General features: G+C 42.7%; 1 protein-coding gene across 2 annotated transcripts in view; it reads right to left on the bottom strand.

The window, feature by feature from the left end:
- The window catches only part of tbc1d22a (TBC1 domain family, member 22a), a 121,082-nt gene that overhangs the window by 13,886 nt on the left and 93,083 nt on the right, over positions 1-14,113 (bottom strand). For both annotated transcript variants that reach the window (XM_030113355.1, XM_030113354.1), the window contains exon 13: positions 5,359-5,454. In XM_030113355.1, the coding sequence (XP_029969215.1) occupies positions 5,359-5,454 (96 nt within the window). The remainder of the gene's footprint in view (positions 1-5,358; positions 5,455-14,113) is intronic.

Below are 14,113 nucleotides of genomic sequence, written 5' to 3'. Positions count from 1 at the left end.
TTAAACCACCGAAGCTCAGAGAAAGAGAATTCTTTACTTTTCTCCCCCTACATTGACACTAATCTGTGTCTGCCCACTAAAATAAATTTGGGGGATCACTTTGTGAGATGAAAAAAGAGAGAAAGAAAGAAGAAGAAGAAAGAATTCATCCAACAACCAGACAAAATGTACCCGTTTGTGAGCAGAGACCGAAATTCAACGTGACATTTATGAGTGGTTCTGTAATTTTAGCTCAAATGCACAGCTTTAATCTAAATATGAATAAATGTCTACATCTACTGTGCCACATAAATAAACTGAGCTCTCTCTCTCAAACACACACGCACACACACACACACACAAGGACATCTGTGTCCCATTAACTACAGACAACAGACTTCCCGTTAAGACAAAAACAAATAGGTGATGAGAGCTCATTTGCTGTATACTGGGCTGAGGAAAATGCCAGGATGACATTTGGCTGTGTCTATTTATGAGTGTGTGTGTGTGTGTGTGTGTGTGTGTGTGTGTGTGTGTGTGTGAGTGTGTGTGGGTATTAAAAAGAGGGCAGAAGGGGGACCAGACGCCCAAGCGTGACAAGAAAAACAAAACTGATTGACTCTGGGGATTGACTCCATAAACTACAGGGGAAGAAAGTTGGAGCGATGGTTAAAGGTGCATTAAGGAGTTTGCATGTTTTATGCGAAACAGCGGCCCCTGCAGGCCTTGGGCGTAACTGCAGCTTCGTGAAACACTCGTGCCTGTGCCTTGCCTCCACGTACGTGCACGGAAGAGGGGAACTCCTTCCTCGCTCTTTTAGTAGCGCTCGAGTAAAATTTAAGTTTCTTTTGCCTGGTGGAGTCTGTGCTGGAGCTGTGGCAGTGCTAGGAGCCGGTCTTTTCTTACTTTTTGGAAGCTCCATCCTCAATAAGACACCATAACACTCCCATTCTCCATAACCTTCACTGACTCCTGGTTAGGTTCAGGCTGGAATACAAAATCTGCCTCCTGACCCATCAGTGTGTCTATGGTAGTGCACCAGTGTACCTTAAAGAACTTCTCTCGCCACACGACCCGACCAGACGCCTCCGCTCCGCCAACATCAATTTGCTGAAGTTCCCCAAAACCAAACTGTGTTCCATGGGGGACAGGGATTTTCAGGCTGCAGCACCCCGACTGTGGAATGCCCTACCTGCCCACCTGAGGGCACTGCAGTCGGTGGACTCATTTAAATCTCGCCTGAAAACGTTTTTGTTTTTGAAAGCTTTTGAATGATTTTACTGTTCTCTGTTGCATTTTATGAGTGTAAGTATGAGTGTTTTTATTGATTTAGCCTGTATCTGTTACTTTCAATCGTCACTGTTGTTTTAAATTCCATTGTAGCACTTTGAGATTTGTTTTACAAATGTAAAGTGCATGATAAATAAAATTCATTATTATTATTATTATTATCAATACTGCCCAGTTGTTGCTCGCTAAGGATCTGGCAGAGTAATGGCCAAAAAAACGAAACCTAAGGATATCAGGCCAGCGGGAGCGCGCATTACGTCACATCCTCTAAAATTCTCCCCCAAAAAATTCTGGTGCCGGACCGGCACTGCAACTTTCAAGTGACAATTTAGCGCTGTTAGCGGTACTTGTAATGAATATGTCAGGGAACATTGTACACATTATTGAATATTCGTAACATATCTATGGTGGAAAAAAAGTATTTTTAAAGTTGAAAAACTCCTTAATGCACCTTTAAACATGTTGTCAGCTGAATCGACTTTACATTCAACTCTGCGTCAGAGTAGCAGAGAGCCACTTATTCTACATTATGCACTTTATCAAGATCAATTAAATAAAAAAAAAAGGTTCCTAATACTGGTACAGAGTCAACAACACTTTTACAGCATTAGTGTTCATATTATTGGACAAATGGTTACTAAAGTTTCCTCCCTGGTGGCGTCTGATATCTCTTTGTTTCTTCTTATCGGACTCTGCTGTTCTCAGATGTTGCTGCAGAAAAGTTGGAACAGGCTGTAACGTGTGCGCGCGCCAGGGTGTATGATAGCAACGTCTGAGTTGGCATTAAGCAATTTCAAATTTGCAGCAGAGGAGAATTCGAAAACTGAAAATGCACAGCCTTGGAAGTGGCTCCACGAGGTTGTTTTCACTCAGAGGCAAAAGCAGGTATTGTGTTAAATGCGAGCCAACGTCAGCGAGTTGGCAACTCGTATAAAAGACTTTACACGTGTTTCTGCACTGAATCAAATGGAAATGCTGAGCAGATGATGGTGTGCATTTTGAAATCGCGAAGCCTGTTGTTGAGATATTTCATTCAAAAGTACAAATGTGTTCCTTTAAGTGCCAATACTGGGAAAGAGCACCGCAATTTCTCAGTCTGCCACTACCGACTTATCTTCAGGCTCTGTCTGCCTCGTCTTGTTCAAATGATGAAAATTTCCATAAATACTTAGATTTTCTTTTTTGAGAATGGACACACTGTAGCCAGAGAAATGTCAGCGGCAAGGCTTTTCCCTGCACATATTTGAAATCTCTGCAGAAATCCATTTAAAAACCCATAAGCCCCATAAGGTCAATCTGAAATGGACTCTGATGAAATGTATCAATCTCATGTGAGTCTGAGAGAAAATGAGGGTAGAAAAAAAGAGAGAAGAAATATGAAAGTAAGAACAGATGACGACTCTGACGTCTGGTCTTTAAGCCGCTGCAAGCCTCCAGTGTCTCCCTGGACGTGCGACTCATTTTCAATCAAACTGACCTCCATCAAAACCGCCGGTTTCGTCAGAAGCGTGGCCTAACCAGTGGTCATGCGTTGAGGCTTTCTTCACATGAAATGACATGAAGGGATTAACACAGAAAAAGACAGACGGAGAGCTTCACTGTCAGTGTCAGGGACATGCATTATGCTACTTATCCCTGCCTGTAATGACTGCCTCTGTCTTGGTTTTTCCTTTTTTTTGTTTTCCCCCCTCAATGAAGCCACCTGAGGCGAGCTGCAGGACAACTCAGACGTGGAGGACGTGTGAAGTGCTCACTGTGATTTCTCATTCAAGTGAGGGAAAATACAATTCTGGAGGGATTTTAATGGATTAAAAAAAAATAAAAAACCAAAAAGCACCAAGGGCTGCTATGATCTATGGTGTAAATCACAGCATGTTGAATCCTTTATTCACAAAAGTGCAAAAGATCTGTCATTATATGCTTTAACAATGTATGCTGTCTTTCAAAGACGAAAGCAAGGCAAAGGATAGTCATTTTGATATTATTTCATTAAGCTTTTCTTTTTTTTTAATTGAAATTTAAGTTAAAAACATCCCTTCAATGTATTTTTGAGACATTCCTCGATGTGCAGAAACCCTTGTGAAGAGGCTCATTTCATTGGAAACCTATTTGAAAGGTGCTTATTGACTTTAAGCCTTGAGTGAGAGCAAACTGAAGCCCTATGCACAATCAGCTCTAATTAATTATGTGTTACACTGCTCTGAAAGAAACTGTCTTTAAAAAAAAAAAAAAAAGGATTACACAATAGTGTGTCACACCTGAAAAGTGCTCCCGCAACAAAAAAATAAAACAAACTTTTCCATCGCCCCCTCCATGGCTCCAAAGTTTAATCTTTTCTCGCTCTCATTGCCACACTGATCCTCTGCTCCCCCAATGCTTCATCTTTTCCTCTCATCTTCGGGAGGATGGATTGTTTGCCCTTGGCGCACCAATTGGTAGTCTGTATCGCAAGGCAGCCACTAGGTAACACTGGAGCCAGGAGAAAAGTTTTCTTTCAGTCCCACTGTTTGAACTTCCAGGGTGATTTAGGGGGAGATTTGTTAGCAGGAAGGAGATAAAGTATTCAAATGGTGAAAATGTTGTATAATCAACCAAAGTTAAGAATCATTTGTTTTGTTTTTTTTGTCACCTTAAAGTGACTTTAAGGCTATATAGCGGCAACCTGTTTGGCTTCACATTACTGTGTCACAGGTAAGCACAAAGACACGATCTGCTTTTCTTCCTCATGAGTATGGATTTTTTTTTTTATTGTAATGGGGGAAACGTACAGCGAGTCATGTCCTGCTGAACCTGCCATGTTGTCACGGTAACCTACCAATTAGTCTTCAACGTTACTGGATCATACATGTAGAGGGAACAGGTCATATCCTGCCGCCAATACCACGTTTATATGGCAGCCTAGAGTGGACAAAATTGAATAAATCTAAAAAAAAGAAAAAAAATGTTGCTAAAAGGTTCAAAAGGGCCATTTTTTATGGAAGTTTAGCAGCCAACATAGGTTCTCCTTGAACAAAATGATCATTTTTCAACAGTACACCCCGAACAGAAAAACAGAAGAGCGGTTCAAGAGACGGAAGTTCGTTTCAAGGTCCTCCTTACTGGATGAGGAATTGCTGTTAGGTACCAATACATTTTTCATAGTGAATCTGCATGTAGATTTGTGTGCCGGTGAGATGAAACAACATTAAATAAATAAAGATTCGAGTTCACAATAAGCGAAAGAGAGAACTGTGAGGTGAAAGAGGGACACGAGTAAACTGAACTCGGCTTAAATATAGTAAGTTATACTCTGGAAATTAGTATTCAAGGTTCATACAGGGGCTACAAGAAGATCTGAAAGGATAATTTTGCTGAAAATAATGACAAAATTTCCTTTTGTTAAATACAAATCCTTTTGATTAGCGAACCTCTACCTGGACAGTTGATACTTTAAGTCACGATTTAGGTTCAGACTGCATTACAGAGGTTTGGTTTCCTGTCTGTGCCCGGCAGTGAACAGAAAAGACATGAGCCGCCACAACAAACAGGACAGAAAGCTACAAGACAGAGAGAGAGCAAAGGGAGCAGTGACAAGTGTTGAAGGGAAGATGGAGAAAATAAGGAGTGGAGCAGTGAAGCCGAAGAGCAGGGATGTTGTTCTGTGATGTTCGACTGTGTTGCCACTGTTAAGAAGGCAGGTCCCCCTGTGAGCTTGGCAACCAAAGTCACCTTCTGGCAGCTGTCTACTGTCATCTACTAATGCACTCACAACGACTTTTGAACCTCGCAGTTAATGACCGGGGGAGGTAATGGAGAGGGATGTAGGCCATGAGCGACTCCGCAGCCTGGCCGACTGGTTTAATGTTGTTTTTACACAACAGCACGGATCAATCTGCATAGATATGGAGCTTTATACAGTGCATCACCATCAGCGCAGCCAGCTGGGTGTGAAAACATGCAGTGTGTATGCCTTCATGTGTAAATCTGTATTGTACAACTGTAGAGAGGGAGTGTGTGTTTGTGTGTGTGTGTGTGTGCCAGTTGGTGTCCTACTTCTGAGTCGAAAAGACAAAGGTTTACAGCGCCCCCTGTGTCCGGTGTGCACATTACCTGAAAGTCTCTCTCCTCCAGGATCTCTTTCCTCCACCGCACCAGGAAGGCCGCGCACACGTAGAGGTGGAAATGGGAGAAGCCTTCTGGTTCAGCCTGGTGAGAGAAAAGAGAAAATCGAGGTGTCAAATACCGAAGGTGATTTACAAAAAAAAGTTGCATGTTAGACTGTTCAAACAGAGGCTTAAGGGTGTAAGCAAAGCATCTCAGTGCGGCTCAAACTGCCGCCGTCCTTTCATCGCGTTTCATCTCAGGGAAGATTTAGGCTCGTTTTGGGATGATGTATTTAGCCATACACAGAAAAAGAAGGCAGAGGAGTTAGAAAAGAGCAGAATATAAAACATCTTTTCTGTCACAATGTGGAAATTTACATTTGCTGGGTGACGGAAACAAAGACAGATACAAATCCCCCTTTTTTGCTTTGCACATCTTTATGTTTCAGGCCCTCGTTGTGTTTGCTGGCTCACTTTTTTTTTCTCTCTCTCTTTTTTTTTTTTAAGACCCTGCAATGAGCGGGGGAGAATGAAAAATGTTGAAAGACAAAGGATGAGATGTTCCCTGTGCTATTCATTCCCCATCAGAGGGAGGATAATTACCAGGCCCTTTGAATGCAAGTGACTCAGGAGTTCAGTGTGTGCCCCGCTGAAGACAGAACAACCAAAGCACATCTTAACACGCCAGCTTCTCAGAGTTTAACTGCAGACCTGCTGTACGCGATTCCAGGTCATCTCGTGGCCACTAACAACTTCAGATTGTGCTCGGCTGGAGGGTGGGGATTACCTCTGAGCAACCCGGCGGTTTAGCCAGGCAGCTACAAGCAGACCGCTCTGAGCGGACGTGACGGTGCTAAACTCTGCAGCAGCTGAGCCTCGGCTCGCGCCTGGAGCTCCAGTTTTTTTGCGTGAACACGAAGAACTGGGAGAAAAAAACCCCGCACGAACAGTATACAGTGAAAATCTCAGCAGGCAGTGTGAAAATGATATCACTAGATTTCAGGGTGTTGCAGCAATCAAAATAATAAACTAAGTTTTTTTTCCCCCAAAAGATCTTTTTTTCTTATTGTTCCAAAATGTATGTAGGTTTTTTAATTATTATTATACCCCACAGCAGAGAGAGGCAGCCTGATACGAGAGAGAGAGAGAGATGGCAACGTAACCTCATCACCCCTGGACAGACACTTTTAATAACAGTGTGCAGCAAAACTCATTGCTTACCTCATGTTTTCAGATTGACCAAAAACTGTGAGACTTTTGCTTCCCATAACTGGTCAGGATTAAATTAAAATAAGAAAAAAGAAAAGAAGCCCTCCTGGCTGAGCCGTTCTGACGCACTCCATGCTGCCTAGCAACAGAAAGTCAGGGGATTGTGAATAACGCTTTATGACATTTAAATCTGAAAGCGTAGTTGAAATTAGCGACGTACAAATTAAAAGCAATTTTAATTTGGGGACATGTGACCTTTTTTTTATTGGCAAGTAGCCACGTTATACACAGGATACACCTGACAGGCTCTTTTAATTTATGGAGTGAAAGCGATGTGGAATTGCAACTGATGAGTCTCTGATGCACTCGGCCTGACACACAGATGTACACTGGGAGAGGAAACACAAATCCTCTCAGCTCCTCTTCCACCAGTAAGTTCTCTGATGTGCCCACTTTGATAACATGTCCTGTTTTCTTTTTGTTGTTAAGAAAAAAAAAAAAAAAAAAAAAAAGCACAGCTGACCTGAAATAAAGCAGAACTTCAAAACCCGAGTTGCTTTTAAGGTAAGCAAAAAGACTCCCACACAAAAACACTCTGCCAATTTTAAGCTTTGCGGCTTCTTTGGTTCAAGTGAGAAAAAAAAAATGGCTGCACATCCTTTCCAATGTTTATAATATGTTTATCACAGTTTACCACTAATTCACAGAACTTCAGAGGGCGCAGTGTTATTTATTCCCACATTGTGAAGAGACTGTAATCAACTGTAAGTGCTGCTCTTTAAGCACCATGCTCATTTATGTGCTGTATAACAGCGAGCCATAACTCCGTAGGAATTAACAGAAACTGCCTCTCTACTGTGATAATTGAATTTCCCTCCAGGAAGGCGGGAATAAACAGATTAATAATGCGTACACAGATATGAACAAGTGAAATGTTTTCTTGAATTATTGTTGCGGCTGTACTCCTACTCCTACGCCTTTACGTACGTCTCCTGTTGTTTCGGTCCTTACTTTGCTTCCCACTCAGTTTAATCGATCATGAGAATCTGTGTTTGTTCTCCTGCTTATATACCAGATGGAACCTCAACTGCACACTTAGTTATTGGGGCTTTTGTCATGAAAATAATTACAATGTGTCTATAAAGAGATGATTACTAGGAGGTGAAGCCGTGAGCCTTATTTCTTCTTCTTCTGTCTTGGTGAGGATGTCAACCTGATGGCACAATAGCCCGTCGAGAGTGAGTTCTAACTGGCAAAGGATTGGCTTTCTGGTCTAGCCTCGCAGCTCCAATCCAAACAGTGAAAGCAACCACACACACACACACACACACACACACCACAGATGAGTGAGTATATGAGTGGCATGCAGGAGCACATTCATCACTCCCCGAAGATTCACCAAGTTTTAATTTCCTTTTTTCTATGAGGTCATGTCTGTGTGTGTGTGGTGGGTTCATGGTCGAGGGCACTGCTGAACTCTGAGGGGCTGAGAAATGCTGAATCCCACTCCACTACCCCCCCCCCCGCCTCCATCTCTACTCTGCTCTCACAATCTGTCCCCTCCTTCAGTTATCATTCGACAAATGTCTGTCACCCACTCCTCCCTCTCTTCGTCGATAATATGTCTGCGGGCAATAACTCGCAAATTAGTGATGGATTTTTGCCAATCAAAAACAACTTCTGCTCGTGAGCAATCTCCACATTTGGATGATCTATGCATTATTACGGCACAGACTGAAAAGACTCAACTGTAAAATTTGAAAAACACAATCTATGAACTTATGAACTGCAGGTTTTACATAGATGTGTGTAAAAGTATGAACTCTGGACAATTAACTATTTCATTGATGTTTCTTTTTCCAAATTCTGAAGGCTTAAATAACCATCAAGAAAACATAACATCAATAATAATAACCTTTAGGTTTCTCAATATTCAGTGACTATGTTCTGTGAAGCAAAACAGAAGAATTGAGAATAAGCATTTTTAGAAAAAAAATTTGAAAAGTTAAAAGACAAAGTTCCAGGATTTCTCGTCTGAGAGTCAGAGATGATTGAGCACTCTTGGTCTTTATCCTGTCGAACTGCAGGTAGAAACCAATTAGATTCGCTTAGCAAAGACCGTGAAGGGAAGGGAGGATCACTTCTAGATTTAAGACTATTAGAAAACAAAGAACTAAATTCAATCATCTTTCTTCTACACTGGCTTCCTTCTTGGCAGGATCACAGAGAAAGTGTACTGATGAAAACATTTTCACTGTAAGTCAAAGGCATCTCGGGCAGATTTTCTATTATCACGGTATTGTTTCCAAAAGAGACAAAACCAATGAGCAAACAGAGTCAGCAGAATTTAAAAACGGAGGGAAAAGAGAGAAAAAAAAAAACATCCATCTAGCCTGAAGTTTCATTCCCCACAAATGTTTCCTGTGGTCTTAATGCAGAGAGACAGGTTGACAGATGTGGTTTTTTAATGTTTGGAGAAAGCTGCGCCAGTTGTTTTTTTCCTGCTTCTGGTTTTTACGCCATGCTTCTCCTGGTTTTCCCATCATAGTTTGATGTATGGGTTCGTGGTATCGATCTTCTCATCTCACTCAGCAAGTGGAACAGTTTGACTACTTCCTAAGTACTTTCTTTTTAATACTCATGACAGTCAGAAAAAAAATCTTCAGCAATGAAAATAATCATTTTAGCTGTTTTCTTACAGCACCAAACACTGGTAGTCTGACTAATCTATCAGTAATCCTCAAACTATCAAACGATTTTCGTCTGTCTACACGGAGACAGAGTCACCACCAGTCATTTCTGCCTCCCTCAGTTTCTCCCGCCCACGCCACTCCCTCTGCCTGACACGCTCTCGCTCGCTGCCGCCCGAACCGTCCACCGCCGCTGCTTTGGCTCCGGGCGTTCTCGTCATTATGATTTGCAAAATAAAGTTTGTCACGGGAAGTCAAGGTGACTCTGACAGACTCGCCTCCCCTACCTCGTCCTCCAGCCTCCTCCTGTCAGGGAAGCCATATTGGCCGAGACACACGAGACCCTGATTGACAAGCGCTGCTGATCGGAGGACGGCGGAAACGGCGGCGGAGGTGGGAGAGAGAATGGAGGAAAGCGGGGAGCGGCGGGGGAAGTCGGGCCACGCGGGTACAGTGAGCGGATTTAATCTGGGGTGCGGAGTGGAAAGGAGGCTAAGGGTGAGCGGAGGAGACAGGGGAGAGCGAGGAGGCGTATTACAATGTCACAGCGTCTTTAAAGTGCTGCGTCGGCTGTCTGACGAGTCTCATCCCTCCAAAACAAAGCGGCCTGATGTGGGACTAACTCGATACCCTGACGAACCGACTGCAGACAAGGGGAAAAGGTGACAGCGCTTGAAGGGGTGACGTAAGATGAAAAAGGAGAAGATTTAAAGTGATGTAACAATCACCCAGATGGAGCCTGATGAACCGGCGGCGTCCGGCTTTTTAAAAAGCTCTTTTCCACATTATACGAGCAGGAACATGACCGCGTGAGTGATTGGTGATAGTCGACATTAACTGCTACAAGCTGTCCAAGTATCCCCGTGCGTAATTCACCGCTCAGAGCCGAGGCGGCGGGCAGAATAAATTCAAACACAAAACAGCAAGGAATTAATATTTTGAATTGTAAATCACGGCGCCGGATCTACCGTGGGGGGAGCGATGGCAGTGGCGTGACGATGACGCAACTCACTTGGAAAGATAAAGAGGAGAAGAAAAGCTTTGAGAAATGATAAAGTGAAGCGGTGTCTGGCTTAAGACAACATTTTAAAGCATGAAACATTCGAGCGAGTGAGAAAGAAATAAAGACATGATCATTTACCATTAGTTAGAAAAGTGCCAGTAGAAACATATCTATATTCAACCCTGTGGCTTAAATATAGGTATATTTTTCCTTTACATGCTACATTAAGGTTGCAAAACAAAGGGTTTCTTTCAAGCATGAGAGGACAAAAAGGCTGCGCGTTCATGCTTTACAGTTGATTTTCTTACATTAACTTTTAATTAAATGCTTCAAGTGATTGGTAGCTTCTATCTGCAGATGGAGAAGTGCCACTAAAACTACTTCAAAATTCTTCCGTGATTATCCGTAGTCGAGAACCTGAGAGCAACAAGCAGGCACCACTGAGTGCAGCATATGTATAAAAGCTGTCTACTGGGCTCATTTCATTTGTTCAGTCCGTGCTTTTCATCTCAATCTAAACTAATCTTCTGATCTATGTTGCAGTAAATTGCCACGCGCTCCCACCAGTAACCCTTAAACAGCGTCACACTGTACCCAGCGGCTTTAAACGCGGCCAGTAACGACGCTCTACAGCTCCCCGCTTGGTAAATCTGAGCGCCCATATGGAAAAAGACCGCGTTTCAGGAGGCGAAAATGTCACGGTATCCCTTTAACAGCCATGCTAATGCTGCCACACTGAGCTACTTGCTAATTTCATGCTCCACGCAACAGGGATAATTTGGTCCCTGTCTGTCCGTGTCTCTGTCTGTCTGCTGCAGAAGAGCAGCATGTGTGTGTGTCTGTGTGTGTGTGTGTGTGTGTGTGTGTGTGTGTGTGTGTGTGTGCTCCGCTCTGAATCATTCATCCCGGTGTCTCTCTCTCTCTCCTCCCTTTTTTTTTTCTAGATCAATACACAAAGAAAAACTAGTACAAAATAAGAGTGTGAGCAAGAGAGCCACAAAAATGAGAGAGAGAGAGAGAGAGAGAGAGAGAGAGAGAGAGAGAGAGAGAGAGAGCTGTCTCGTCTTGTGTTGGATTGAGCGACTGAGCAGATGGCCACGCTGCGGAGAGAAGACCACAACGGAGACGTTACAGCACTCAGGTTAAAATCTCCCCGAGCGCAGACACACACACACATATACACACACGGGCGTGGTGGCAAAGGGCAGGGTCTTCCACTTTATTGCCAGAAATCATGAGCATCCCAAACACCGTGAGGCCAAACTCTTTGAGCGCGTATTAGATTGGATTCAACTAGTTCGGTGAACGGAAATGCAGCAATGTGGTGAGTCACTGCAAAAAAAAAAAAAAAATAGTGGATGAAAGCGGATGGAAGAACCAGCTTTATTTACACATAAATAAAGAAAGTGTTTTGTTAGCTCGGGGTTAAAAGTGGATCCAACAGGCGCGTCATCCAGCCAGAGGAGAAAAAAAAAAAAAAAAAAAAAAAACGATAACGGCCTGAGAGCAGAGGTTGGCAAAGCATGACAAACCGGGGAAAACATACCGGAAAAAAGCAAAAAGAACATAATTGAATCAATCTGGCTGGATGCTGCGAGATGGACAGCGACGGGGTGAGAGAGTGGCGGAGAGAGGCAAGGATGGATGAGTAAATCTGAGATGAGTTTAGAGGGAAGATGAGAAGACGAGGGGGCATGAGGGGAGGGAAAAAACTGGAAAGAGGACAATTGAGGGGAGCTGAGTCATGGAGGCAGTGACGGTGTGCACGTGTGAAAAGCTTTGGCGGGGTGCGTGCACGGAGCAATCCAAACGACATTGTAATGCATGAAATATTTAAAGGATAGATTACCAGAGCAATGCGTGCTCACGCTGCTGCGGAGTCACAACAAAGCAGAAATACTGTTTAATCATTCATTCCTTGCCTCTTTTTTCAGCAACTTTGGCCGGACTTGGTGCGTGTCACATGCTTTCTCGCCACAATCATAAAGAAGGATCGTTTTGAACCCTCGTTGGGTGTGAATCTGACTGATGCTCGAGCCAATCCTTCTCTCTGAACCTCTTCTGACTGGGGGCGGCTGGGCTTAAGGCCCGTGTTTAACTTGCATTGAGGGTAACAATCAGTGAGAGTGCAATGTTAAATCCATGGGATATCCTTCTATCCGAGTGCTTTCACTTGTCCAACCTTTATAGGGCACTAACTAAACTACATGAAAGTGGGAAAAAAAAAAAAATCAACCTGAGGAACTTTTCAAAGGAAATTTGAAGGGTCAATTTTTACCAAAGACTCAGAAGTAACAGCACTGCGCTCTATTTTACAATAAAATCTGAAGGAAAAGAGTAAAGATGACCAAAACCACACTTAATATCTGCATAAGAACAGAAAAGTTGAAGTGAGGATGCACTGATATGTGTCATTATTTCCTCCGTTCCAACGTCAACGTGTGAACTCCGTTCAGGAGGCATGAACTGTGTTTGCTTTCAGAGTCGGGGAGGGAAAAGCAGCTAAAACCCATTTCCACTGAGCTCTAGCACGACGTTACCATGGACACATCATATGCAGCAAAGCACTTGATGCAGGAGGTCTCAGCCTGACCATTCACCTAGAAATCAAGCGTAGTTCAGGTACTTCATCAATGTGGTCCAGAGTATTGTTTGGACAGCCCTACGTCAAGCATTAACAAAATCCACAGTTCCCGTCTCCACCCACAAAGTCAATTCACCACCTCTGGCTCGGTCTCTTTAGCGACGGAGGTTCATTCAAACACGTAGATGAAAGGACCTTCGGTGTAGTGAAGTGTCAGAGTGCGCTCTTCATCTGAAAATAAAAATCAGGGACTCCCAGTGACTTTAATGGAAGGAGCCTGAGCAGGAAGGACGAGCCACTGGTTTTACACCAACCGTCTTTCACCTCGGAAAAATATAATTCTGTTCACAGGTGCCCACCTTTGTTTCTTGAGTGGTGAAATTCCACTGGAGGTTTTGTGAATGTTAAAGCTGTTTATTTCTTTCTTTCTTTTTTTTTTTTTTTAAGGTCATGATTGCTCCTGTCGACTCAGCAAGGACAAGTTAATAACAGTGAATGGAGCATGAAGTTTAAAAGGTACCGTGGCTGCACAGACATCAAGAACTTTTTATTTTGGCTTTACTTGTCATCTTCCATGAAAATGCAGACATAGAAATTGAACATATTTTCCTTTGTGTCAGTGAAGACATTTGTAGGTGGTGTGTTTGTTTGCTTTAGGACTGCAGTGTTTTCTGCGCAAAATGTTTCTCTGCATTTTCTAGCTTCACGGACTAATTTGTAGAGTAGATAATACCAAAATACTTCAGTGTTTAAGTGCTTTTTTGAAATTATTTGAATAATTTTTGCACAAAAAAGGAAAAGTTTTAGGCTGGAGGCAAAAAAAATGAGTGATATTAGTGATATACATGTTCACAGGTTTTCTGGAGGTGCAAGGACGGAAACAGGGGTGTGTAATTGTTGCTCATGCAGGCAAAAGCTGTGTATAAAGATATCTTTACAAGTTCTTGAAAATGAAACAATTTTATTATAAGACAACCTTTGTGCCAATATGAATTAATTCTGAAAAGCACAACAAACTCCAGTCGATGGTCTTTATAAAAGTCAAATTTCCCCCATTTAAATGACTGTAAATTCTGTTTTTGTTCTCAGGAACATTTTGTCTCGAGGAAAACTGTCTGATCATCTGTTGGATTGATCTCTCTCTTTCTATTTTTTAACTCCACAACAGAAAACAAACATTTGCTCTAATGAATATTGATAAAAAATAAATGAGTAATGTGTGGATATTTGCTCCGCTTCAAATCTCACGCTTTGTGTGGAAAAACTGAAGAAGATT

Source organism: Salarias fasciatus, chromosome 17, assembly GCF_902148845.1.
Source record: "Salarias fasciatus chromosome 17, fSalaFa1.1, whole genome shotgun sequence".
NCBI lineage: Eukaryota > Metazoa > Chordata > Actinopteri > Blenniiformes > Blenniidae > Salarias > Salarias fasciatus.
The sequence above is the reverse complement of the archived record's forward strand: the minus strand, read 5'-3'. Positions and strand labels throughout refer to the sequence as shown.